Source organism: Sciurus carolinensis, unplaced genomic scaffold (assembly GCF_902686445.1).
Source record: "Sciurus carolinensis unplaced genomic scaffold, mSciCar1.2, whole genome shotgun sequence".
NCBI classification, from domain to species: Eukaryota; Metazoa; Chordata; class Mammalia; order Rodentia; family Sciuridae; genus Sciurus; species Sciurus carolinensis.
This window is the reverse complement of record NW_025920187.1, coordinates 217,251-243,090: the sequence shown is the minus strand read 5'-3', so window position 1 is coordinate 243,090 and position 25,840 is coordinate 217,251. Positions and strand designations below refer to the sequence as shown.

Here is a 25,840-nt window from a genome sequence, read left to right as displayed (position 1 = left end):
CAGACCAAACCAAGGCACATTATAATGAAAATGACTGGCATACAAAATAAAGATAGAATTTTAAAGGCTGCAAAGGAAAAGTGTTGTACATCATATCAGGGGAAAAAATGCTACTCTTATTTCAGCCAGAGTCATACTCATGCCCCAATTGGTGGTCATTCTCCCCAGGATGCACACAGCAGCTGAGCCACATCAGATTTGGAATCAGCATCAACAGCTCCCAGTTCAATACACAACTGCTCAGTCTATTAACTCACCCAGGAATTGGCAGGAAGAGTGGGAAGGGCTTCTGCTCCTGATGACCAAACATTCTACATAAAACACTATTGCCTTCAACGTGGGTTGACATCATTCATCAGATGGTTCTCACTGGAGGTGACAGAAGTCCATGGGGAATTGATAAAAATGCAGGTGTGTCCTGAAGCATTCCTGGCAGCAGGAGACCACAGTTTAAGGACTCCCTGGATTTGCTATGTTGCTTACACATGTGACGTGTTGACTCCCAGGGTCAACTGGGAACTGAAAGTGCTAGTGCACAAGTATATGACAGGGCATTCATTGATTGCTGATGTGGCAAATAGGAAAATCACTTATCTCAGTACTTAAATCCTGGAAGAATGAAACCCAGTGTCATGCATCAATCAGAAGTTAAAGAAGGACTGGACCCCTGGATCCAGTTACAGTCCACCCCCATATCTAATGACCCTACCGCAGGTCTTTATCCTTTAGAATCAAAGAGTCATCAGTGCATGTTCCTCAACATCCTTCCAGGCTATTATCACTACACTGTAACTCTCAGTATCATGTAAAAATTCTATATGAAAACTCTTTGTAATGCAAATAAATGGAAAAGAATGGCCTTCTTCAGGTCCCAGGTATTGATCACTGGTGTATATGGCAGCATTGCTGTGGGGTCCTGCTCATGAACTCACACCCTAGATCATCATGCTCATGGTCACTGAATGAGTCCAAAATTGCTCAATCTCATGAAACTTTGGATCACCGGTCAAAATTTGCTTTTCCAACAAGTTAAATTGATAAGAAAAAGTTAATGATTCTATGAAATTTCCTTTAAAGTCTAGTCTCCCAAAATCTCCCACAACTTCCAATGGTGGCTACAGCTGAACTCCAGTCCCACAACGAGAGAACTCATCATCATGACATATGAGTTCCTGTGGTTTGAAGGGTTACCTTTCCCTGATTTTGGTTACATCATCGAAGGTATAAAAGAAGCTTGTACTATGTTTGTGATAAAGGATGAAGATACACAATGGTGTCGTACCCTAAATCAGGTAAGGAATCAGGGACAGGAACCATCCATGAGAAAGGTGAGAGCTACGTCCTTGTGCACTCAGCAGATGGATGGAATGTGCTCCACATGCCAGGGAGCCCTGCTCTGGGAGGAAGGGGCAGTGCCCCAGCCACTTCCATTCAGACAATTGCAGAGAGTGACACAAGTGCTCAGCAGGGATCATCTTAGGTATTGCAAGAGCGTATAGGAGTGAATCCTAAGCAGATTCAGGTGTTTGTGTGATGGCATGGGAGAAATGGGTGGTGAGGAGGATCAGTGAAGAACTAACAGCAAAAGAGCAGTTCAGTAGAAATAAAAAGACTGAATAGGAGATCATGTGGAGAAGAAGGCTATTTTAGAGTAGGAGAATCAGCATGGGGAAAGGTTGGGAATCAAAAATGAGCAGGGAAATTGCAAGGGACTGAAAGGGCATGCATCCTGCAACCTTGGGAGTGGAACTAGGGGCAGGAGCAGTGCAAAGTGAGTGACGATTGAGGCCATGGAATCAGAAGGGGTGGGGTGTTGGAAAGTCAAGAAGAGTGGGAACATCATAAAAGGATCTCAGCAAATAGCCAAGGGGTGGAAGCAACCTCAAATGCATTGACAAGTGAATGCATAAACAAGGTGTGGCATATTAATACAATGGAATAAAATTCATCATTAACAAGGAAAAATATTCAGACACCTTCTCCAACATAGATCAATCCTGAGGACATTGTGCTAAATGCATATGTTGGGCACAAAAGGACAAATTCTATATGATTCCATTGGTGCAAATACCTAGTGTAGATAAGTTCATAGAAATAGAAAGCCCCATGGTGGATCCATGGACTGAAACATGGACATAAGTAGGGAAATGCTGTTAAAAAGCAGAGAGTTCCAGTTGTTAAAGATGAACAGGTTCTGAACATTGGCTGACACAAACAGGAACATGATTAACACTGCTTAGCACTACCTGATTACATGCTTTGAATGGGTATATGGTTATGTTTATGTTATGGATTTTATCATGGTTTTTTTTTCACAAGTCAGGTTGAAATGAATGAACATCACTTTTCCTTCCTTATCTAGAAACCCACTGGTTGATTGAAATTCTCTGTTTGATTCACTCCAAAGGGGATACCAAGTAGATTCAATCTGTGCCCATCTGGCAACGATCACCCTGGATAGAGAAAGATCTGGGTTACAAATTGCTAAAGGAGAGTGAAAGACCAAAGCTCCTGACCTCTCACCTTCCCTTCCATCTCTTCCCCAAGTCGTTATTCACTTCCAAGGCCAAGGTAAGTACCTAATGTTTCATCAATGGTTTTTGTCCTTCATGGGCCTAGAAAAAACCTGTAGATCTTGCCAGGCTGTCTGCTCATGGGGTAGGGTTGGGAGAGACCTGAGATTCTCAGACACTAGGTGAGGCTGATGAGACCACAACTCAGACCACACTTGAGTGTAAGGATGTGGACCATTGCACACATTAGCTAGCCTGAATACAGGGATAAGAGGACTGGCTAAGGCCAGAGTCTTAGAAAACCACATCTTATGTGCAACCAGAATCTATAACTGCATTTACACTAGAGTATCCCTGCTTCCTGCTCTTGAAGACTTTAGCCGATATTAATTCAATAAAAGCCTCCTGCAAGGTAGGTGGAAGCCCCCAAGTCAGAATTGCCCATATGGAATGCAGAATATGCTTACATCAATAAATGCATAAATCCTGGGACTGCTCATGAGCCTGGCTCTCTTTTCTAACCACCGCAGCCCACTGCATGTCAATGTGCTTTGTGATCAGCAGCCACGTCAACCTCCCCATGGCTGAGGATTAGTCAGCATGGACCATGGATATCCAAGATCTAAGGTGCCACAGGTTATTTGTAGAAACATGCTTTCTAAAAGTGTTTGTTGACTTCTGATTTTTTTTCATATGTTTCTTTAAAGATCACCAAGAATCCTAGATTAATGAACTCCTCTCTTGGAAAGTGCCTCACAGAGAGGCTGCTCCAATACACACAATTCCATGTCTCCTGTTGGGTTTCATTAACCTCTGCCTCATTAAACGGAGGCCTAAGAAGACATTAGACCTGCAAGAATAACACCAAGACAGTTGATGCAAACACATGTCAAATTCTGAAGTTCCACTCCAGTGGTGTTTGTGAGGTGTGTGTGTGTTTGTGTGTGTTTTCATTAACATTACACACTGGCTTCTTAATATGAACATATGTACACAGTTAAGCAACTATACTCCAGACCAGACTTAGACATTTCTACAGTCCAGAAAGATTCCCCAGGCCCTTTCTACCAATCGGTGCCCACAAATTGAGGGAAACACACCCTGGAATACAGTTACAGATTACTTTGCTTATTCTTGAATTTGTATAAATGCCTTCATGCTTTATGAAAGTAATGTCTGTGCAATTCTCAAAGGTCTTCTGTGTGTCAATGACCATATATTGTTATGAATCTCAATATTCCATAATTTCTTAATCCATTCTGCTGTTAGTGATCATTATGGGAGAACACAAAAATAATTCAACAATTACCATTTAAAACTTTCCAGCAGCTTCCTCTATTCTGCAGACTAATAACTCAGAAATAAGAAACAAGTTATACCTCTTCTATTCCTATCAAGGAATATGAAATAGGAAGTTTATAATGTATATTTTATTAAGGAATACTATAACTGATTTGTTAAAGGAACCCACTGAAGTTCAATAGAGATTCAGTAAGAACTGCCTGGGGAAAGATCAAGATCAAGGTAGGAAATGACTGATTGAGGCTGATTTTCCATTCTCTCATTTTTTCTTAATTTAAGGTGCTATATATCATGAGAAATCCCAAAGATGTTCTTGTATCAGGTTATTATTTTTGGACGACATCAGACCTTACTAAGAAACCAGAGTCACTGGAACAATACTTTAAATGTTTCATCCAAGGAAACGGTGAGAGTTCTGAGACATAAGATCTGCTTCCCCAACTCGACTGGCCTTTCTCCTAATTTCCTGGTATCACTTTCCTATTCTTTTCTGTATATTTTCAACATATGAGAGAAGACAGACAACCCTTCCCTTTGTGAGTCTGACTTCTTTCAATTAGCATGTTGTTCTTCAGTTCCATCCTTTTTCCTGCAAGTGACAGAATTGAGTTCTTCTTTATGATTGAGTAAGCCATGTCATGTATATGGAGTACATTTTCTGTATCCATTCATCAGTCAGTGGATACCTAGGCCGACTCCATAACTTAGCTGCTGTGATTGAACTGCTATTATCATGGGCATGCACGTATTGCTATAGAGTACGCTGACTTTAATTCTTTTGGATAAATACCAAGGGGTTCTACGACCAAGTCATATGGTGGTTCCATTCCTAGACTTTTGAGAAAACCCCATACTGATATCCATGCTGCTGGTACTAATTGTAAGTGTTTTTTTCCACTCACATCCCTGACAGCATTTATTTTTTTTTGTTTTTTTTTTTGTTTCCATTTGCATTTTTTTTTATTATTGTAAACAAATGGGATACATATTGTTTCTCTGTCTGTACATGGCGTAAAGGTATACCACTTCTGTAATCTTAAATTTACATAGGGTAATGTTGTTTGATTCATTCTGCCATTTTTTCCCTTCCTCCCCAACCCTCCCACCCCTCCCCTCCCTCTATACAGTCCTTCCTTCCTCCATTCCTGCCCCCCTCCCTAAACCCAACTCCAATCCCAACACTAACCCCTCCCACCCCCCATTATGTGTCATCATCCACTTATTAGCGATATCATTCTTCCTTTGGTTTTTTGAGATTGGCTTATCTCACTTAGCATGATATTCTCCAGTTTCATCCATTTGCCTACAAATGCCATAATTTTATCATTCTTTGTGGCTGAGTAATATTCCATTGTATATATATACCACAGTTTCTTTATCCATTCATCAATTGAAGGACATCTAGGTTGGTTCCACAATCTGGCTATTTGAACTGAGCAGCTATGAACATTGATGTAACTGTATCTCTGTAGTATGCTGATTTTAAGTCCTTTGGGTATAGGCCAAGGAGTGGGATAGCTGGGTCAAATGGTGGTTCCATTCCAAGTTTTCTAAGGAGTCTCCATACTGCTTTCCAGAGTGGCTGCACTAATTTGCAGCCCCACCAGCAATGTATGAGTGTACATTTCTCCACACATCCTCGCCAACACCTGTTGTTGCTTGTATTCTTGATAATCGCCATTCTAATTGGGGTGAGATGGAATCTTAGGGTGGTTTTGATTTGCATTTCTCTTATTACTAGAGATATTGAAAATTTTTCCATATGTCTATTGATTGCTTGTAGATCTTCTGTGAAGTGTCTATTCATTTCCTTAGCCCATTTGTCGATTGGATTATTTGCATTCTTGATGTAGAGTTTTTTGAGTTCTTTATAGATTCTGGAGATTAGTGCTCTATCTGAAGTATGATTGGCAAAGATTTTCTCCCACTCTGTAGGCTCTTTCTTCGCATTGCTGATAGTTTCCTTTGCTGAGAGAAAGCTTTTTAGTTTGAATCTATCCCAGTTATTAATTCTTGCTTTTATTTCTTGTGCTATGGGAGTCCTGTTGAGGAAGTCTGGTCCTAAGCCGACATGTTGAAGCTCTGGACCTACTTTTTCTTCTATAAGATGCAAGGTCTCTGGTCTGATTCCGAAATCCTTAATCCATTTTCAATCATGTTATCTTGACTTTAAGTCTATTGATATGGTGAATTACATTTATTGATTTCCTGATGTTGAACCAACCTTGCATCCCTGGGATGAAACCCACTTGATCATGGTGCACTATCTTTTTAATATGTTTTTATATGCGATTTGCTAAAATTTTGTTTACAATTTTTCCGTTGATGTTCATTAAGGATTTTGGTCTGAAATTTTCTTTCCTAGAAGTGTCTCTGTCTGGTTTAGGAATCAGGGTAATATTGGTTTCATAGAATGAGTTTGGGAGGGTTCCCTCCTCTTCTATTTTATGGAATACTTTGAGAAGTATTGGAATGAGCTCTTCTTTAAAGGTTTTGTAGAACTCGGCTGAGAACCCATCTGGTCCTGGACTTTTCTTTGTTGGTAGGCTTTTGATGACTTCTTCTATTTCATTACTTGAAATTGGTCTATTTAAATTGTGTATGTCCTCCTCGTTCAGTTTAGGCAATTCATATGTCTCTAGAAACCTGTTGATGTCTTTGAAATTTTCTATTTTGTTGGAGTATAGGTTTTCAAAATAGCTTCTAATTATGTTTTCTATTTCAGTCGTGTCTGTTGTGATATTTCCTTGTTCATTCCGAATTTTAGTGATTTGGGTTTTCTCTCGTCTTCTCTTTGTTAGTGTGGCTAAAGGTTTATCAATTTTGTTTATTTTTTCGAAGAACCAACTATTTATTTTGTCAATTTTTTGTATTGTTTCTTTTGTTTCAATTTCGTTGATTTCAGCTCTCTGTTTAACTATTTCCTGTCTTCTACTACTTTTGGTGTTGGTCTGTTCTTCTTTTCCTAGGGCTTTGAGCTGTAGTGTTAGGTCATTTATTTGTTGAGTTTTACTTCTTTTATTAAATGCGCTCCATGAAATAAATCTTCCTCTAAGTACTGCTTTCATAGTGTCCCAGAGACTTTGATATGATGTTTCTTTGTTCTCATTTACCTCTAAGAATTTTTTAATTTCCTTCCTAATATCTTCTGTTATCCATTCATCATATAATAGCATATTGTTTAATCTCCAGGTGTTGGAGTAGTTTCTGTTTTTTACTCTTTCATTTATTTCTAACTTCAATCCATTATGATCTGATAGAATACAAGGTAGTGTCTCTCTCTTATTGTATTTGCTGACATTAGCGTTGTGGCATAATGTATGGTCTATTTTAGAGAAGGATCTATGTGCTGCTGAGAAGAAAGTGTATTCGCTCTTGGTTGGATGGTATATTCTATAAATGTCTGTTAAGTCTAAATTATTGATTGTGTTATTGAGATCTGTGGTTTCTTTGTTCAATTTTTGTTTGGAAGATCTGTCCAGTGGTGAGAGAGGCGTGTTAAAATCACCTAGTATTATTGTGTTATGGTCTATTTGGTTTCTAAAATTGAGAAGGATTTGTTTAACATACATGGAAGAGCCACTGTTTGGGGCATAGATGTTTATGATTGTTATGTCTTGCTGATTTATGCTTCCGTTAAGCAGTATGAAATGTTCTTCTTTATCCCTTCTGACTAACATTGGCTTGAAGTCCACATTATCTGAAATGAGGATGGATACTCCAGCTTTTTTGCTGAGTCCATGGGCATGGTATGTTTTTCCCCATCCTTTCACCTTTAGTCTATGGGTATCTCTTTCTATGAGGTGAGTCTCTTGCAGGCAACATATTGTTGGATCTTTCTTTTTAATCCAATCTGCCAGTCTATGTCTTTTGATTGATGAATTCAGGCCATTAACATTCAGGGTTATTATTGAGATATGATTTGTATTCCCGGTCATTTGGTTCATATTTATAATTATTGACACATCTTGGTTCCTCCTTTATTTGACAGTTCCTTTAGGATAATTCCTCCCTTTGCTGATTTGCTTCTTTGTTTTTTATCTCTTCCTCATGAAATATTTTGCTGAGAATGTTCTGTAATGCTGGCTTTCTTTTTGTAAATTCTTTTAGCTTTTGTTTATCATGGAATGATTTTATTTCATCGTCAAATGTGAAGGTAAGTTTTGCTGGGTATAAGATTCTTGGTTGGCATCCATTTTCTTTCAGAACTTGAAAAATGTTGTTCCAGGCCCTTCTAACGTTTAGGGTCTGGATTGAAAAATCTGCTGATATCCGTATTGGTTTCCCCCTGAATGTAATTTGGTTCTTTTCTCTCACAGCCTTTAAAATTCTGTCTTTATTTTGTATGTTCGGTATTTTCATTATAATGTGCCTTGGTGTGGGTCTGTTGTAATTTTGTGTATTTGGAGTCCTATAAGCCTCTTGAACTTGATTTTCCATTTCATTCTTCCGATTTGGGAAATTTTCTGATATTATTTCATCGAATAGATTGTTCATTCCTTTGATTTGTTTCTCTAAGCCTTCCTCAATCCCAATAATTCTTAAATTTGGCCTTTTCATGATATCCCATAGTTCTTGCAGATTCTGTTCATGATTTCTTACCATCTTCTCTGTTTGTTCAACTTTGTTTTCGAGGTTAAATATTTTGTCTTCAATATCTGAAGTTCTGTCTTCCAGGTGTTCTATCCTATTGGTTATGCTTTCTATGGAGTTCTTAACTTGGTTTATTGTTTCCTTCATTTCAAGGATTTCTGTTTGGTTTTTTTTCAATATCTCTAACTCTTTATTGAAATGATCTTTTGCTTCCTGAATTTGTTCTGTGAACTGTCGATTGGTGCGATCATTCAATGCCTGCATTTGCTCTTTCATCTCATCGTTTGCTTCCCTAATCATTTTAATTATGTACATTCTGAACTCCCTTTCTGTCATTTCTTCTGCCATGCTGTCGTTGGATTTTATTGATGTAACATCTAGATTTGTTTGGGGCATTTTCTTCCCTTGTTTTCTCATATTGTTCAGGAATCAGTGGGTCATTAAGATATTGCAGATTTCCTCTATCGACTTATAATGTCCCTGAAGATTTCTAGTATATCCCCTCTTATCCTTCAGTAGCCTGAAGTCTGGAGGAAGTTGATAATGCGGAGCTCCACGAAGAAGCTGCCTCTCTAGGGGTGGTGACCCTCAGGTGGCGTATATTCCCTGCTAGTGGGCAGAGGTGCCTCCACTTGTTGACCAATGGTCATCCAATGGGGAACTAGACTGCGGGCTGAGGCAAGGCCTGTTTGTGCCTGTGTCTCTGGTTTTACTGTCCCTGTGGGAAAACCTCCCCCGGCAGGGAAGACTCACTCGGTGGGGACGTCTCGCTGGTCAGTTGCCCTCCTAGAGGTTCCCCTCAATCTACAACTACTGCCTGGGCTGGGCTGTCTTCCTCTGCAATGTTCCCAGGGGCCCGGACCTACGTCCTGGGCCTGGGAGCCTCACCCTCCCCAGGCGAGTCTCCTTAGGCTGCCTCTCCCAGAGAATCTGCCCGCAGTCCTGGAAACTTCGCTCGGCCCCTTAGGCGTGTCTCTGTGCGGCTCTTCCAGCAAGAAGCCACCTAGCTCCTGGGACCCTGCTCTGCACCTAATCGCCTGGCTATGCGGCCCCTCCTCTGAGCCGCCAACTGGAGCCCCGTACAATAGCTCCGAGACCCAGAGACCCACCACACACCTCCTCCTCCGGAAAGCCGCCCGGTTTCCAACACAGTCACTAGGAGTCCAAGCAACTCACTTCATGTCTCCTCCTCCCGCCAACCGCCCGTAGCCCTAGGCAGTCACTCCAAGTCCAAGTGACCCGCCCTGTTCCTCCTCCTCCTCCTCCTCAGGTTAGCCCCCCGGGTGTTCAGGAGCGGTGGCTCCGAGACCAAGTGACCCAAGGCGCTCCTCCTCCAGGCAGGCCACCGGTGATCAGGAGCGGTCGCTTTTAGTCCAGTCAACTCACCGCTCGCCTCCTCCTCTGGCAACCGCCTGTAGCTCTGATGCAGTCACTCTTAGGTCAAGCGACCCACCGCTCTCCTCCTCCAGGAGGGCCACCTGGTGTTCTGCAGCAGTCGTTCTGAGTTCAAACAGCTCCCCACGCAGCTCTTCCTCTGGCAACCTTGCCTGTGGCTCTATGCAGTCACTCCTAGACCAAGCGACCCGCCGCACTCCTCCTCTTCCTCCGGGCAACCCCCCGGTGTTCAGAAGCGCTCGTTCTGAGTCCAAACAGCTCGCCACGCAGCTTCTCCTCAGGCAGCCGCCTGGAGCCCCAGTGGTTGCTCCGAGTCCAGTAGCTGTGCTGAGCTGCCTCCTCTACGATGATCCCAGTTGTCCGTGTTTACCGCTCCAGCAGGGGGAAGGGCGTCTCCAGCATTTTTTGTTATTGGTGTTCATGATGATTCTAACTAGAGTGAGATGCAATCTCGGTGTGGATTTAATCTGCTTTTATGTTTGTGAAAGATGTTGATAATCTTTTTCATAAAAAGGTTTGCCATCATATTTCTCATTCTCAGATATGATTGTCATTTACCCATCTATTCATTGGCGTATTTGATTTTCGGTGTTAAGATTTTTGAAAAATTTATATATTCTGGGTATTAATCCTGTCACAGGAGTAGCTGGCAAAGGTTTTCTCCCATTCTGTAGACCCTCTGTTCTTTGTCTCTTTCCCTTTGCTGTGCAGAAACTTTTTAATTGATGCCATTTCATTTCTCAATTCTTGGTTTTGTTTCCTGAACACTAGGAGTCTTATGGAGAAAGTCATTCCTCCATCTATACATTGACGTGAAGGTGCTTTGTTTCTTACTAGTAGTTCCAGTGTTGATGGTCTAATTCATGTTTTTTGATCCATTTTGAGTTCATTTTTGTGCAGGAATATATTCATTCTTCTATACACAGGTATCCAGTTTTCCAAGCACCATTTATTAAATAGGCTGTTTCCTCCAATATTTGCTTTTGGTGTCTTTGTTACGGATCAGATGAGTCTGTCTGTGAAGGTTTGTCTCTGTGTCTTCTATTCTAATCAACTGATCTATAGGTCTGGTTTGATATAAGTTCAATTTTTCTGTTACTACACCTCTTTGGTATGATTTGAGACTGGGAAGATGTTGGAATGTGACACCTTCAGCATTACTCTTTGTGTGTGAGTGTGTGTGTTGGGGACTAGACCAGGGCCATGCACATGCCAGTCAAACGCTCTGCCACTGAGCCACATGCCAGCTCTTCATCATTGTTCTCACTGCTCAGATGGCTTTAGATTTTTGTGTGTCATTTCAATTTTGGGACTCTTCCTTCTATTTCTCTGAAGAATGTCAATGGTTTTTGATAGGAATTGCATTCAATCTGTAGATTTCTTTTGGTAATATGTCAATTTTGATTCTGGAGATCCAAGAACAAAAGAGGGCTTTTCAACTTCTCATGCCTTCTTCAATTTCTTTCTTCAGTATTCTATAATTCTCATTGAAAGAGATTTTTCTCTGCTTTACATAGATTACATCCAGGGTTTCTTGAGTATTGTTTGATATGGTACCAGAGACTGAACGCAGGAGTGCTTAAGTATTCAGCCACATCACCAATCCTTTTTTAGATGTTGCTGAGTTGCTGAGGGCCTCACTAAGTTGCTCAGGCTGGTTCTCACCTCCCAATTCTCCTGCCTCACCTTCCTGAGTCCCTGGGATTGTAACCATCTGTCACCAAGCCTGGATACCTAGAATTTTTGAAGACCATTGTGAATGGAGTTGTTCCTGATTTCTTCCTCAGCAGATTCATTACAGTTATGAAGAAAAGATCTTCAGTTTTGTATGTTGGTTTTACATCCTGCTACTTTGCTGAATGTGGTAATCAGTTGTAGAAGTGTTTGGTGAGAGCTTTTGGATCTTCAAAGCATAGTACTTATCATCTGCAAACAGTGATAATTTGGCTTCATTCCTACTTGTAATTTTTTGATTCCCTTCTTCTGCCTGATTTCTAAGTCTAGAGTTTCATGAACTCCTTTGAATGGGAGCCATGAGTCTGGACATTATTTCATTGTTCCTGATCGTAGGAGAAGTGTTTACAGTTTTTCACCAATTAGCATGATATTTTGCTTTGGGTTTGACACATATAGTCATGACGTTCAGCCAAGTTCTTCTGTCAAGGAAGATTCTTCAGATGTGGTAAAAACCCTTCATAAATTTCCACATGTTGAACCAACTTTATATCCCAAGAATGAAACCAACGCATCATGTTGTATAATCTTACAGTGAATAGGATTTGCTAATATTTAATAGTCTTTCTGTGTCTGTGTTCATCAGGAATAGGGATCTGTTGTTTTCTGACTTGATATGTCTTTGGTTTGGTTATTAGGATGATACTAGTTTCATAGAATGAATTCAGGATGGTCCCGCTCTCTGTTTCATTAACTACTTGGCGGAACATTATCAATATACCTGAATCAAGCTGTCAGGTTGTGATGAGTGACAGGGACAGCCCAGACCCTGTTTTGGTAGTGTGTAACCTGCACCCCTGTGCCTGACTGCAGTGGCCTATGGATCATGGTTTGAGCACATTCGTGGCTGGATGTCCATGAGACACAGGGAGAACTTCCTGCTGCTGAGTTATGAAGAGCTACAGAAGGTGAGAACGCTCTCATAGTCAGTGCCTGCCACTACACAACTTCCTTGCTCCCTCTTGATCCTCAGTGTCTCCACTGCACATTTCCTGTCAAAGCACAGCCTCTCGGAGAACACTGGGAATTAATGAGCCCTGGGTCTTTTTTACCCTGCTTATGCTTAACACTCACCAAGTTCTAAGCCCTTTCTCCATGCCTCATCCTGGGTTCCATCTGGGAACAACTAAAGGGCCCTTCCACACACTGAGGCAGGGTGCCAGGGCTTATTCTCATACCTGTGGCTGTCAAGGATTTCTCTGTGCAGAATGCAGGATGCTGACAGGAACCTAGTCATCACAAGGGACAGGCAGAAAGCACTATCCCCAGAATGTGTCCCTCTCTCTGGCTTCTCCCCTTGACTGACAAGGTGATGAGAAGATGAGAAGTCACTCTGTGTGACTCCTCTGAGAGGTCAGGGGCTGGAGGGACAGGAAAGGTCTGCAGATGGTGCTGAGCACTGGGGTGGGTCCAGGTAGAGCTGGGCAACTGGAAGACCTCTACCTATCTGAGCACAGGATGGTGACTGTGGATGACAGTCATTGTGCCTTTCCACATTGCAAATGGAGAGTCTGTTCAAACTTCCCAGGTAAATATCTGAGTGTGAGGACACTTACACAGATGGATATAGCACGCTGAATATCTACTGATTCTAAGTTGATTTTTCAGTTGGTGCACGACCGTGCCACACTGACCTGCACAAAGCTGCACAGTTCTGTGTGAGTTTACTAGGTCCAGATGTAACTGAAGTCTTTAGAATTTTTATAAATATCATTCAGAATTATTAAACATTGTACGAAAACCAAAACAGTGAACAGACCTTAGAAAAAACTTGGACTGTTAGTGATGTCTTGGGGACGGAGCAGATGCCATATGCAAGCTGTCTGCTTCCCTGGTGAAAGGCCTCTGGGCTCCTTCCTGCAGCTACTTCATGTTCTCCTGTGTTCTCAGCATGAAGTCAGTTCTCACCAAGGAGCCCTGGATGCCACGTTCACCTACCTCATCAGCAAGCTCCCACACTTCCCTGTAATTCTCACTACAAATCACACAACACTTTTTAAATTACTGCCACAGTTGTTTCTTATTGTTCTATAGTAACTGGGGCTCAGGGGAGAAAATAATTATAAAGCATTGTTATCCTAAGGGAAGGTGTAGGAGCCAAAGCAATATTTTTTCTTACAAATATATATGTCCCTGGTGGGATCTCCCAGGGATATCCATCCATAATCATGGAGCTGAGTTGAGGAAGAAATTCCGAAGTCCTTTGTGTTACTCAAGTGCCGGTTATGGGACACAGCATCATCTGGGGTAAGGAGGAGTCCTTAGGACTTTGTCTCCTGGCCTTATCTTGCACTCTCAGGAGTCTCTTTAGAAATCCTGACACCTGCCCCTGGGGTGTCCTAAACTCAACCACACTGGGAAGCAACCCTGATCTCCATATCACTCTCCCTTCTCTCCCTCTTCGTGTCCCCTTTTGCTTTCTCCCTCCTTCTGGAATCCATCTCAGTCTTTTCCCATTTGAATACATCTTCCTCTCCTCTTTCTCCCCCACATCCCTTCTAACACTTCGATTCCAACTTCCCATGTCTGCTGTCTTTCCCTTTCACAGCCTCACTCTTTCTTGTTCACACCTTAGAACCCAAGAAGCACCATAGAGAAGATCTGTCAATTCCTGGGAAAGAAGTTAAATCCGGAAGAACTGGATTCAGTCCACAAGAATAGCTCCTTCCACAGCATGAAACAAAACAAGATGTCTAATCTTGAAACAATGCCTGAATCTTTAACGAGTCTGCACTTCTCAATGGCAAGGAAAGGTAAATGCTCTGGTTTCAGAATGCATGAGATTACTTAGCGGGCACTCTTCTCTTTAGCACCCGACAGTAAGAGGGAAGGTGTTTGAACATATCAACTTTAATCATGTATGGCCCTGAAGCTGCTAGTGTTCCCTTATAGAAAAAAAATGTTTGATTGAAACTGGTATTGGCTGCAGGTACCTGGGGAAAGCTGATTCAGTGCTGGAGAGGAGGGTGGTTTTGGAGATGGTGGTGTCTGGGCTACTCCACTGCTGACTTACCATAGAGAACAGCCCTAAAGAAAGAGACCCCAAAGAAAGACCAAGCTGAAGAAGGTAGAGAGGAGGTCGTTTGCTAGGAGACATTGTCAGGCCTCCTTCTTGTGAGGAAAGATGAATCCCATCAAAATACTTGGATTCAGGCCTACTGAAAATATCCACTGCAAGTGATGTGAGAACCTGTTTTTCCATAATTCCTCCATTTCTCATGTATTTGGAATGGTGAACCATGGAATAAATCTACCAAATGCTTCAAAAGATACTCAACAGGTCAGGATTCCTGCACACGGTGCACATGGAGCACAGAGGGATAAACCAGAGGACTGGGCTGGGGATGTCACTCACTGAGAGAGCAGAGTCTAGCAGAAGAAATCAATGAAGATTGTCTGATAATGAAGACAACAATGAAAATAAGAGTAAGAATGAGTGTTTATAAGATATCAATCACATGTTAGGCATTCTACTACTTTAGTGTTTACATAAATATAACATATTAGCATAGATATTTTTATATATTTATTAATTGTACTGTTATATGAAATAATTTAAATGATACATAGTATAACACTTAATCATTTAAGTGAAGGCTTTATGTTCATATCATTAGTTTCCATTTCACACCAATATTCTCAATGGTAAAGCCTCTGGGGCTTCCTAAATTCTTATCTGTAAAAAAGGGTATGATGCTCATATTTTATTCACTCTTTATTAATCCTGTCAACAACATTTACTGAGTATATAGCATGTCATTCTTTGAAGCACCAAGAATGAGACAATTAATAGAAAGTGTTGACTTCCTAATATGTTAAAACATACCATATGCACATTCCAAAAGGAAATGCCTAGAACATGCCGTGTTTGATCATTGCTGTGAAGTGAACGAGGGTGGAGGTGTTCAGCTCTGAACTGAGGGCCTCACTGAGTAACTGCATGGGAGCAAACTTTGAAAGAGGCAAATGAACAAGACATGAATGCGTCCAGCAGGACAGCACTCTAGGGCGAGGTCAAGACATGTAAAGAGCCTGCAGAGGGGGAGCCTGGCATGTTTAAAGCTGGGCAGTCCCAGGGGTGGCGTCTGGAACAACAAGGACCCTATGCCCAGAAGCACAAAAGCACCAAGGGACTTACCTGCAAGAGACTGGAAGTCCTGGGAGACTCGGAACCAGAAGTGACTGGAGCCACTGGGCCTGGCAACGCATCAGTGTGGGTGTCAGGGGCAGAATAGCTTCTATCAGAGAATGGCCAAAGCAGACTAGTTGTCATCTGATCTGATCACCCAGGTCAGAAATTCTGGTAGCTTGGGCCAAAGGGGTAAAACAAGAAGTGGTCAGGCTTAGTTATATTCCAGATGTTCTGATTTTATACCCAGCACTGTGGCTTATGGATTTGGTACAAGATGGTTGGGGAGAGAGGGGGAGTCAGGACACACTATAGAGGCAGGTAGAAGTGTAAAAGCGTATGGTGGCCAGGCAGCAGGAGGGCTCACCATGACCCAGTGGTCATTATACTGCTTTGACAGTGTAAGGAAAGCTCAGTCTTCAGACCTGTCACTAGATCTGATGTGACTCTACTTCATGTTTCCAGGCATCTGTGGGGACTGGAAGAATCACTTCACAGTGGCCCAAGATGAAGCCTTTAATAAAGTATTCCAAGAGAAGTTGGCAGGTTTTCCCAAAGACCTATTCCCATGGGAATAATGTCCAAGAGATTCTGGATCTTCTATGGATGCTGATAATTGTTGTCCTGTCCTGGGATGAGTACAGAACTGGGGAGTTCTAGAATAAACCCATTTCTACAGGAAAATGGAGGGAAGGACAGGATGGCATCAAGAACCAATGAAATATAAACTAATAGAGGAGCAACAGGAAATCTAGCTGAGTAGAGAAGGAGAATGGGAGAGGGAGGAGGCCCAGCAGGGAGTGGGGAGCGAGACCTGAAATGCCTTTCCCTGCAGGGATGAGTGTTTCTGGAACTACCCAAATACTGTGCATAACAAATCTAATGCTCTGACACAAAATTAAAAACCTGCTTCCTCACTCTGGAGCCCTCGATTATACATGTTGCTTCTCTGATCACTTCCTTCTTAAAAGTGACTGGGATTTTTCTATTCAATTCATCACTTTCTAGCTTTAAAAGAACTTTATAGTCTTTTAAATACATAGAATGTCAGACACAGAATATGAATATCACACACCTTTGTGTCTAATTTTTAAAACAAGAATAGAATGTAGAAGAAGCTAAGGTTCCTTTTCATTGACATCTATCTGCAGAATCCATGATGAAGATGATCTGCAGGAGTCTAATTTCCAACCTAGTTTTCTTTTCATTCCTAGTGGTTTAAACACCATAAATAACAAGTGCTGGGTATGGAACTTTCATAAGGTACCTAAATGATGAGTGGTACGATACATTCAAGACTTACTACTCAGCATTTAACCTAAGTTTTATCTGAGCTGATGTGCATAGAGTACTTCAGAACTGAATTGAGGCTTGACACACTGTAGAGTTACCAGGTTCTCCTGTAAATGTCTCTGGGTTCCCCTCACCAATTTCCCCATATTTCCTTGGGCAAGTAAGATAAAACCAAGGTCAGAGTTTTCCTCAGGTGAACATTTAGAACTGAACTTGACTGTTCACTTTTAGTCTCTTGTAGGTGTAACAAAATGTTTATCCAATCATCTTGGATTGCAGGTAAAAGCCAAATCAACTCCTTTACCTCTGTTCACATTGAGATGACTGTGGAATTCATTAATTTTGGAGGTCAAGCAGCTGAGCTACATAGCATTAGTCTCCTACTACCTTGCTGTAGAAAACACCTCTTCCATGAGGGTATGATGATAACAGTTGCTTAGGATTCTTTTATGGTGATGGGGGTAACAGGGATTGAACTCAGGGCCCTTGACCACTAAACCTCAATTGGAGCTCTATTTTGTATTTTATTAGGGACAAGGTCTCAGTGAGTGCCTTAGCATGTCACTTTTATAGAGACTGGCTTTAAACAAGCAATCCTCCTGCCTCAGCCTCCTGAGTCCATGGGATTACAGGCATGTGCCACCACACTGAGCTCACTTGCTTAGAAAACTTTAAAGCATTTGTAGATCATTTGGAAACATCCTGACTCTTCACTTGCTGCTGCAGATGTCCAATGGGTCACTGAAAACAGAAACGAGAACCTTGCCCTCTCTGCCCTCTTGTCATATGTCTCTTCTTTGTTAGTCTAAAACTTTGGACCAGGTTTTTGCTCAACTCTGCTGGTAAACTTACTCATCATTTATCAAGTGGCTCCTCTGGAACTCAAATACAGGTTGATTTGACCTCAGCTGACCTAACTTGCCTCCTCCCATGAAGGCTGCATACAGCAACAGAAAGTTAACCAAGATTCTGTCCCATCCAGCCTCGGGAGTGGTTTCTAAAGTCTCCAGTCAGCAGTTCATTCCTGCCCACTCCCCTACCTGCCCCTTCTTTGCTCCCCCTGTGGTCCTTTAGGATGCAGGTCCCCATCATGGCTTTCCTGCTGAGAACCTACTATCTTCTTGGGCTTGCTAGCTGTCCAAATTAACCCCTCTCCTTCCTTATCAGCTTGGCCTCAAAATCTTGGCCATTTTCAGTGGGAAGCAAATGAATTCCATTGTGACAATTCTTTTTCTTTCTGGTAAGAACGAGCTCCAAGTCCTGGAGCCAGCGCAGCATACTGCAGCGGGCCAGTGGCTTCAGGGACCAGGACAGGGCAGCCAGAGACCTCCCCAAGCAGCGTGGACCCCTGCGGTGGGAGGCGCCTTTCAAGGCTAGCTTCTCGGAGCAGACTGCCCAGTGAGAGTCTTTCTACATAGAGCCAGCCACAAGTTCCCCGAGCCAACAGAGAGCTTCGATCCGCAAGCAGCCTCTGGGATCAGGGCAGGGTAGCCAGAGACTTCTCCAGGTGGCTCTGCCCACTCCGGCCGTGGGCTCTTTCCACGGGGTGATCCAAGATGGCGGCCTAGAGGGTGGCTGCATCTCCAGTCACTCCAGAACCCAGGACTCAAGAAGGGGAGGCATTGAGAGACCTGGACAAAAATAGAGTCACGGGGTGAGTCTCCCCCACTGGGCGAAACTTGGCCTGGGAGGCAGGCACAGATAGGGGTGGCTTATCAGAGCAGGGCAGGGCAGCTAGAGTCTTTCCCAGGTAGCCTTCCACTCTCCGGCGGTGGGCTCCCCCCACACGGCCAGCTGCACGGTGCAGGCCCCCAGTGAGAGCCTTTCCGCACAGAACCAGCTCCAAGTCCTGGAACCAGTAGGGGGCTAGGGGCAGCTTTCTTCGGAAGCACTGCATTATCAACTTCCTCCAAGACTTCAGGCTACTGAAGGCTGGGAGGTGATACACTGGAAATCTACCAGGACACTATAAGCCAATAGAGGAAATCTGCAATATCTCAGGGTCCCACTGACAGCTGACCAATATGAGAAAACAAGGGAAGAAAATGTCCCAAACAAACCTAGATACTACATCAATAAAACCCAATGACAGCACAGCAGAAGAAATGTCAGAAAGGGAGTTCAGAATGTACATAATTAAAACAATCAGAGAAGCAAATGAGGAGATGAAAGAGCAAATGCAGGCATTGAAGGAGGAGATGAAAGAGCAAATGCAGGCATTAAATGATCGCACCAATCAACAGTTAAAAGACCAAATACGGGAAGCAAGAGATCATTTCAATAAAGAGTTAGAGATACTGAAAAAAAAAAACAAACTGAAATACTTGAAATGAAGGAAACAATAAACCAAGTTAAAAACTCCATAGAAAGCATAACCAATAGGATAGAACACCTGGAAGACAGAACTTCAGATATTGAAGACAAATTATTTAATCTTGAAAGCAAAGTTGGCCAAACAGAGAAGATGGTAAGAAATCATGAACAGAATCTACAAGAATTATGGGATATCATGAAAAGGCCAAATTTAAGAATTATTGGGATTGAGGAAGGCTTAGAGAAACAAACCAAAGGAATGAACAATCTATTCAATGAAATAATATCAGAAAATTTCCCAAATCTGAAGAATGAAATGGAAAACCAAGTACAAGAGGCTTATAGAACTCCAAACATACAAAATTACAACAGACCCACACCAAGGCACATTAATATGAAAATACCTAACATACAAAATAAAGACAGAATTTTAAAGGCCCGAGAGAAAAGAATCAAATTACATTCAGAGGGAAACCAATAAGAATATCAGCAGATTTTTCAATCCAGACCCTAAAAGCTAGAAGGGCCTGGAACAACATATACCAATCCCTGAAAGAAAACGGATGCCAACCAAGAATCTTATACCCAGCAAAACTTACCTTCAAATTTGACGATGAAATAAGATCCTTCCATGATAAACAAAAGCTAAAGGAATTTACAAAAAGAAAGCCAGCATTACAGAACATTCTCAGCAAAATATTCCATGAGGAAGAGATGAAAAACAACGATGCAAATCAGCAACAGGAGGCGCTAGCCTAAAGGAATAGCCAAATAAAGGAGAAACCAAATCATGTCAAAAACAAATATGAGTCAAATGACTCGGAATACAAATCATATCACAATAATAACCCTGAATGTTAATGGCCTGAATCATCTCATCAATCAAAAGACATAGACTGGCAGATTGGATTAAAAAGAAAAATCCAACAATATGCTGCCTGCAAGAGACTCATCTCATAGAAAGAGATACCCATAGACTAAAGGTGAAAGGATGGGGAAAAAACATACCATGCACACGGACACAGCAAAAAAGCTGGAGTATCCATCCTCATTTCAGATAATGTGGACTTCAAGCCAAAACTAGTCAGAAGGGATAAAGAAGGACATTACATGCTGCTTAAGGGAAGCATAAATCAGCAAGACATAACAATCATAAATATCTATGCCCCGAACATTGGCTCATCAATGTACATCAAACAAATCCTTCTCAATTCCAGAAATCAAATAGACCACACAACAATAATACTAGGCGATTTTAACACACCTCTCTCACCACTGGATAGATCGTCCAAACAAAAATTGAATAAAGAAACTATAGATCTCAATAACACAATCAACAATTTAGACTTAACGGACATATATAGAATATACCATCCAACAAAGAATGAATACACTTTCTTCTCAGCAGCACATGGATCCTCCTCTAAAATAGACCATATTTTATGCCACAAAGCTACTGTTAGCAAATACAAGAACATAGAGATACTACCTTGTACTCTGTCAGATCATAATGGATTGAAATTAGAAATAAATGACAGAATAAAAAACAGAAACTTCTCCAATACCTGGAGATTAAATAATACACTATTATATGATGAATGGATAACAGAAGACATCAGGAGGGATATAAAAAAAATTCTAAGAAGTAAACGAGAACAAAGACACATCATATCAAAATCTCTGGGACACTATGAAAGCAGTACTTAGAGGAAGATTTATTTCATGGGGCGCATTCAAAAAAATAAGTAGAAATCAACAAATAAACGACTTAACTCTACAGCTCAAAGCCCTAGAAAAAGAAGAGCAGACCAACACCAAAAGAAGTAGAAGACAGGAAATAGTTAAAATCAGAGCCGAAATCAACAAAATCGAAACAAAAGAAACAATTGGAAAAATTAACAAAATAAACAGTTGGTTCTTTGAAAAAATAAACAAAATTGATAAACCCTTAGCCACACTAACAAAGAGAAAGTGGGAGAAAACTCAAATTACTAAAATTCGGAATGAACAAGGAAACATCACAACAGACACGAGTGAAATACAAAACATAATTAGAAGCTATTTTGAAAATCTATACTCCAACAAAACAGAAAACCTTGAAGACATCAACAAATTTCTAGAGACATATGAATTACCTAAACTGAACGAGGAGGACATACACAACTTAAATAAATCAATTTCAAGCAATGAAATAGAAGAGGTCATCAAAGGCCTACCAACAAAGAAAAGTCCAGGACCAGATGGGTTCTCAGCTGAGTTCTACAAAACCTTTAAAGAAGAGCTCATTCCAATACTCCTCAAAGTATTCCATGAAATAGAAGAGGAGGGAACCCTCCCAAACTCTTTCTATGAAGCCAATATCACCCTGATACCTAAACCAGACAGAGACACATCGAGGAAAGAAAATTTCAGACCAATATCCTTAATGAACTATCGATGCAAAAATTCTCAACAAAATTTTAGCAAATCGCATACAAATATATATTAAAAAGATAGTGCACCACTGATCAAGTGGGTTTCATCCCAGGGATGCAAGGTTGGTTCAACATCAGGAAATCAATAAATGTCATTCACCATATCAACAGACTTAAAGTTAAGAATCACATGATTATTTCAATAGATGCAGAAAAAGCATTCGATAAAATACAGCATCCCTTCATGCTCAAAACACTAGAAAAATTGGGGTAGTGGAAACATTCCTTAACATTATAAAGGCCATCTACGCTAAGCCCATGGCCAATATCATTCTAAATGGTGAAAAACTGAAAGCATTCCCCCTAAAAACTGGAACAAGGCAGGGATGCCCTCTTTCACCACTTCTATTCAACATCGTCCTTGAGACTCTAGCCAGAGCAATTAGACAAACCAAAGAAATTAAAGGGATACGAATTGGAAAAGAAGAACTCAAACTATCCCTGTTTGCTGACGACATGATTATATATTTAGAGGAACCTGGAAATTCCACCAGAAAACTTTTAGAACTCATAAGTGAATTCAGTAAAGTAGCAGGTTACAAGATCAATGCTCATAAATCCAATGCATTTTTATACATAAGTGATGAATCTTCAGAAAGAGAAATTAGGAAAACTACCCCATTCACAATAGCATTGAAAAAAATAAAATATTTGGGAATCAATCTCACAAAAGAGGTGAAAGACCTCTACAATGAGAACTGCAGAACACTAAAGAAAGAAATTAAAGAAAACCTTAGAAGATGGAAAGATCTCCCATGTTCCTGGATAGGCAGAATTAATATTGTCAAAATGGCCATACTACCTAAAGTGCTATACAGATTCAATGCAATTCCAATTAAAATCCCAATGATGTACCTTGCAGAAATAGAGCAAGCAATTATGAAATTCATCTGGAAGAATAAAAAACCTAGAATAGCTAAAGCAATCCTCAGTAGCAAGAACGAAGCAGGGGGTATTGCAATACCAGATCTTCAACTCTACTACAAAGCAATAGTAACAAAAATGGCATGGTATTGGTACCAAAATAGACAGGTAGATCAATGGTACAGAATAGAGGACATGTACACAAACCCAAATAAATACAATTTTCTCATACTAGACAAAGGGTCCAAAAATATGCAATGGAGAAAAGATAGCCTCTTCAACAAATGGTGCTGGAAAACTGGAAAACCATATGCAACAGAATGAAATTAAACCCCTATCTCTCACCCTACACAAAACTCAACTCAAAATGGATCAAGGACCTCGGAATCAGACCAGAGACCCTGCATCTTATAGAAGAAAAGGTAGGTCCAAATCTTCAACTTGTTGGCTTAGGATCAGACTTCCTTAACAGGACTCCCATAGCACAAGAAATAAAAGCAAGAATCAACAACTGGGATAGATTCAAACTAAAAAGCTTTCTCTCAGCAAAGGAAACTATCAGCAAGGTGAAGAGAGAGCCTACAGAGTGGGAGAATATCTTTGCCACTCATACTTCAGATAGAGCGCTAATTTCCAGAATCTATAAAGAATTCAAAAAACTCTACACGAAGAATACAAATAATCCAATCACAAAATGGGCTAAGAAATGACCAGACACTTCACAAAAGAAGATGTACAAACAATCAACAGATATATGAAAAAATGTTCAACATCCCTAGTAATAAGGGAAATGCAAATCAAAACTACCCTAAGATTTTATCTCACCACAATTAGAATGGCGATTATCAAGCATACAAGCAACAATTGGTGTTGGCGAGGATGTGGTGAAAAAGGAACACTCATACATTGCTGCTTGGGGTTGCAAATTAGTGCAGCCACTCTGGAAAGCAGTATGGACATTCCTCAGAAAGCACGGAATGGAAACACCATTTGAACCAGCTATCCCACTCCTTGGCCTATACCCAAAGGACTTAAAATCAGCATACTACAGAGATACAGCCACATCAATGTTCATTGCTGCTCAATTCACCATAGCCAGATTGTGGAACCAACCTAGATGCCCTTCAGTTGATGAATGGATAAAGAAACTGTGGCATATATATACAATGGAATATTACTCCGCAATGAAGAATGATAAAATTATGGCATTTACAGGCAAATGGATGAAACTGGAGAATATCATGCTAAGTGAGATAAGCCAATCTCAAAAACTAAAGGACGAATGATCTTGCTGATAAGCAGATGAGGACATATAATAGGGGGTGGGAAGGGTTAGCATTAGGTTTAGGGTTAGGTTTAGGGTTAGGGATATGGGATGTGGTAAGAATGAAGGAAAGAAGGACTGTATAGAGGGAAAAGAGGGGTGGGAGGGGTGGGGGTGAAGGGGAAAAATAGTGAATCAAACATCATTGCCCTATGTAAACGTATGATTACACAAATGGTATGCCTTGACTCCATGAACAAATAGAGAAACAACATGTATCCAATTTATATACAATAGTAATAAAAAAAAAGTATGTGTGCGAACAATTTTACAACCAATGAACTGTCCATTGAATATAAGGGACTCACACAAAATTGTGCACAATCAACAACTTGGTAGTTGTTCTCACCTGCTATTCCAGAGGAATCCAATAGGCATCAGCACTGCTCACTCTCCATACCTCGATGGACACCAAGGCCCATGAATTTGCAGTGTGTTAGTTAATGAACACAGTAAATTCTGTCCACCCAGGCAAAATGACATGGTGACTTATATCATGCCACAAGGAGATGACTTGAAATTTGAATCCCCACCTCATTCTTTACCAACAGTGAGAACTTAGAAAGTTTACTTAACTTCTTACGGCATACTTTTGTGAATACTAAACTGGATGAATACCTTTTTACACTATATGGAGCTTGGGGGTTTTGTTTTAAAGTAGAATCATCATTCTAATATCGCCATTTTATTGTTATAAATTCTAGTACTAGAAACAAGAGAAGCAACAGTGACTAAACAAAGCTCCTCAGCACACACTGTGTGCTACATATTGTTTTACTTCCTTGCCACATAATATCATGTACAGTCCAGCAAATTCATGAGTAAGGTGCTATTGTTACCTGCATTTTTATAAAAGGAAAGTGGGTCAGAAAGCAGTGTAGACCACACAGTAAATGTAAAAGACACGATGTGAATCAAGAGAGACTGACAACAGAGACAGCAATTGTAAAATTAATAATTGCCTATGATAATAATTTTACTCATTGGCAGAAATGACAATCAATTTCTCTTTTGTTCAAACAGTCACAGGGCTTTCCATCAAACTACCCATGCTCTAAACATGACACATGTATTTCATTTATGTTTTCCCATGACCAGTGTCTAAATCATTCCCACCCCAGGAAACATAAAGACATTGGTAACAGTTATGCAACCAGCCAACAAACAAAGCTTTCACAGTATTATCCACGAACCAGAGATGATTAACTGGACATTTCAGGCATAGTTGCCAACAAAGCCTAAACTTTGCTCTCCAGCCTTCAGACCCACAAGTACAAATTGGCCTCTCTGACTGCTGATGTGGATTTACTAAAATGTGAGGATTGGAGGAGGAAGAGAGAATTACCTGCCATCCTTCAGGAATATTTTGGCAGACAGAGCCAAAACATCAATGAACTGAAATCAATTGTGCTTGGACAGTTTGAGGAATGGCAGGAAGGCCACCTGATTGGAATGGGAGTGGTTTGCTACTCAGCTCTAGAGATGCTTTGACTCTCTCCCAAAATATGGAGTACAATGTGCTTGGGACTCACTCCACGGTAGAGCTCTTGCCTAGATCACATGAGATCACGAGTCAATCCCCACAAATGTAACAAAAATCTTTCTGAGCTGTGCATCTGTGAAACACAGGTATTAAACAACCCCTGTCACAGATACAGAGTGAGTCATTTAGCTAACATGCCCACTAAAACAAAGGAAATTCCAGGATTGGAAAGTTAGTCTACCCGATGATAAAGCTCACATATTCTCCTTGGTTTGAAAGACACATTGCAGAAGTTCTCAATGGAAACTGCCAAATATATCTTCCCTGTTGTAGAGAGAAAAATTGACCCATGGCCACCCATGGCTTCTGCCCAGAGGAGAGCACCTGTCCACACAGGTCCTCCTGGCTCCCCAGGCCAGCCTC

At 41.1% G+C, this 25,840-nt stretch overlaps 1 protein-coding gene across 2 annotated transcripts; it reads left to right on the top strand.

The window, feature by feature from the left end:
- The first annotated feature begins 2,342 nt into the window (after positions 1–2,342).
- On the top strand, positions 2,343–16,613 carry LOC124974879 (3-alpha-hydroxysteroid sulfotransferase-like). 2 transcript variants are annotated; one of them, XR_007106825.1, is made up of 5 exons: positions 2,343–2,571; positions 4,095–4,221; positions 13,688–13,784; positions 14,113–14,290; positions 16,132–16,613. XR_007106825.1 is itself a non-coding variant. In XM_047537847.1 (4 exons), the coding sequence occupies exons 2-4, from the start codon at positions 4,123–4,125 to the stop codon at positions 16,242–16,244; spliced, it is 390 nt and encodes a 129-aa protein (XP_047393803.1). In that variant the 5' UTR covers positions 2,344–2,571; positions 4,095–4,122; the 3' UTR covers positions 16,245–16,613. The 2 variants fall into 2 exon arrangements, 1 of the variants encoding a protein (XP_047393803.1); XM_047537847.1 differs by lacking the exon at positions 13,688–13,784 and having other exon boundaries at positions 2,344–2,571.
- Positions 16,614–25,840: the final 9,227 nt, after the last annotated feature.

Excerpts from the sequence above, each read along its gene's own strand:
- LOC124974879 (XM_047537847.1), top strand. The coding sequence starts at position 4,123 with ATGTTCTTGTATCAGGTTATTATTTTTGGACGACATCAGACCTTACTA. Across the intron at positions 4,222-14,112 it reads ATGTTTCATCCAAGGAAACG|AACCCAAGAAGCACCATAGA; the intron begins GTGAGAGTTCTG and ends TTCACACCTTAG. Across the intron at positions 14,291-16,131 it reads CTTCTCAATGGCAAGGAAAG|GCATCTGTGGGGACTGGAAG; the intron begins GTAAATGCTCTG and ends TCATGTTTCCAG.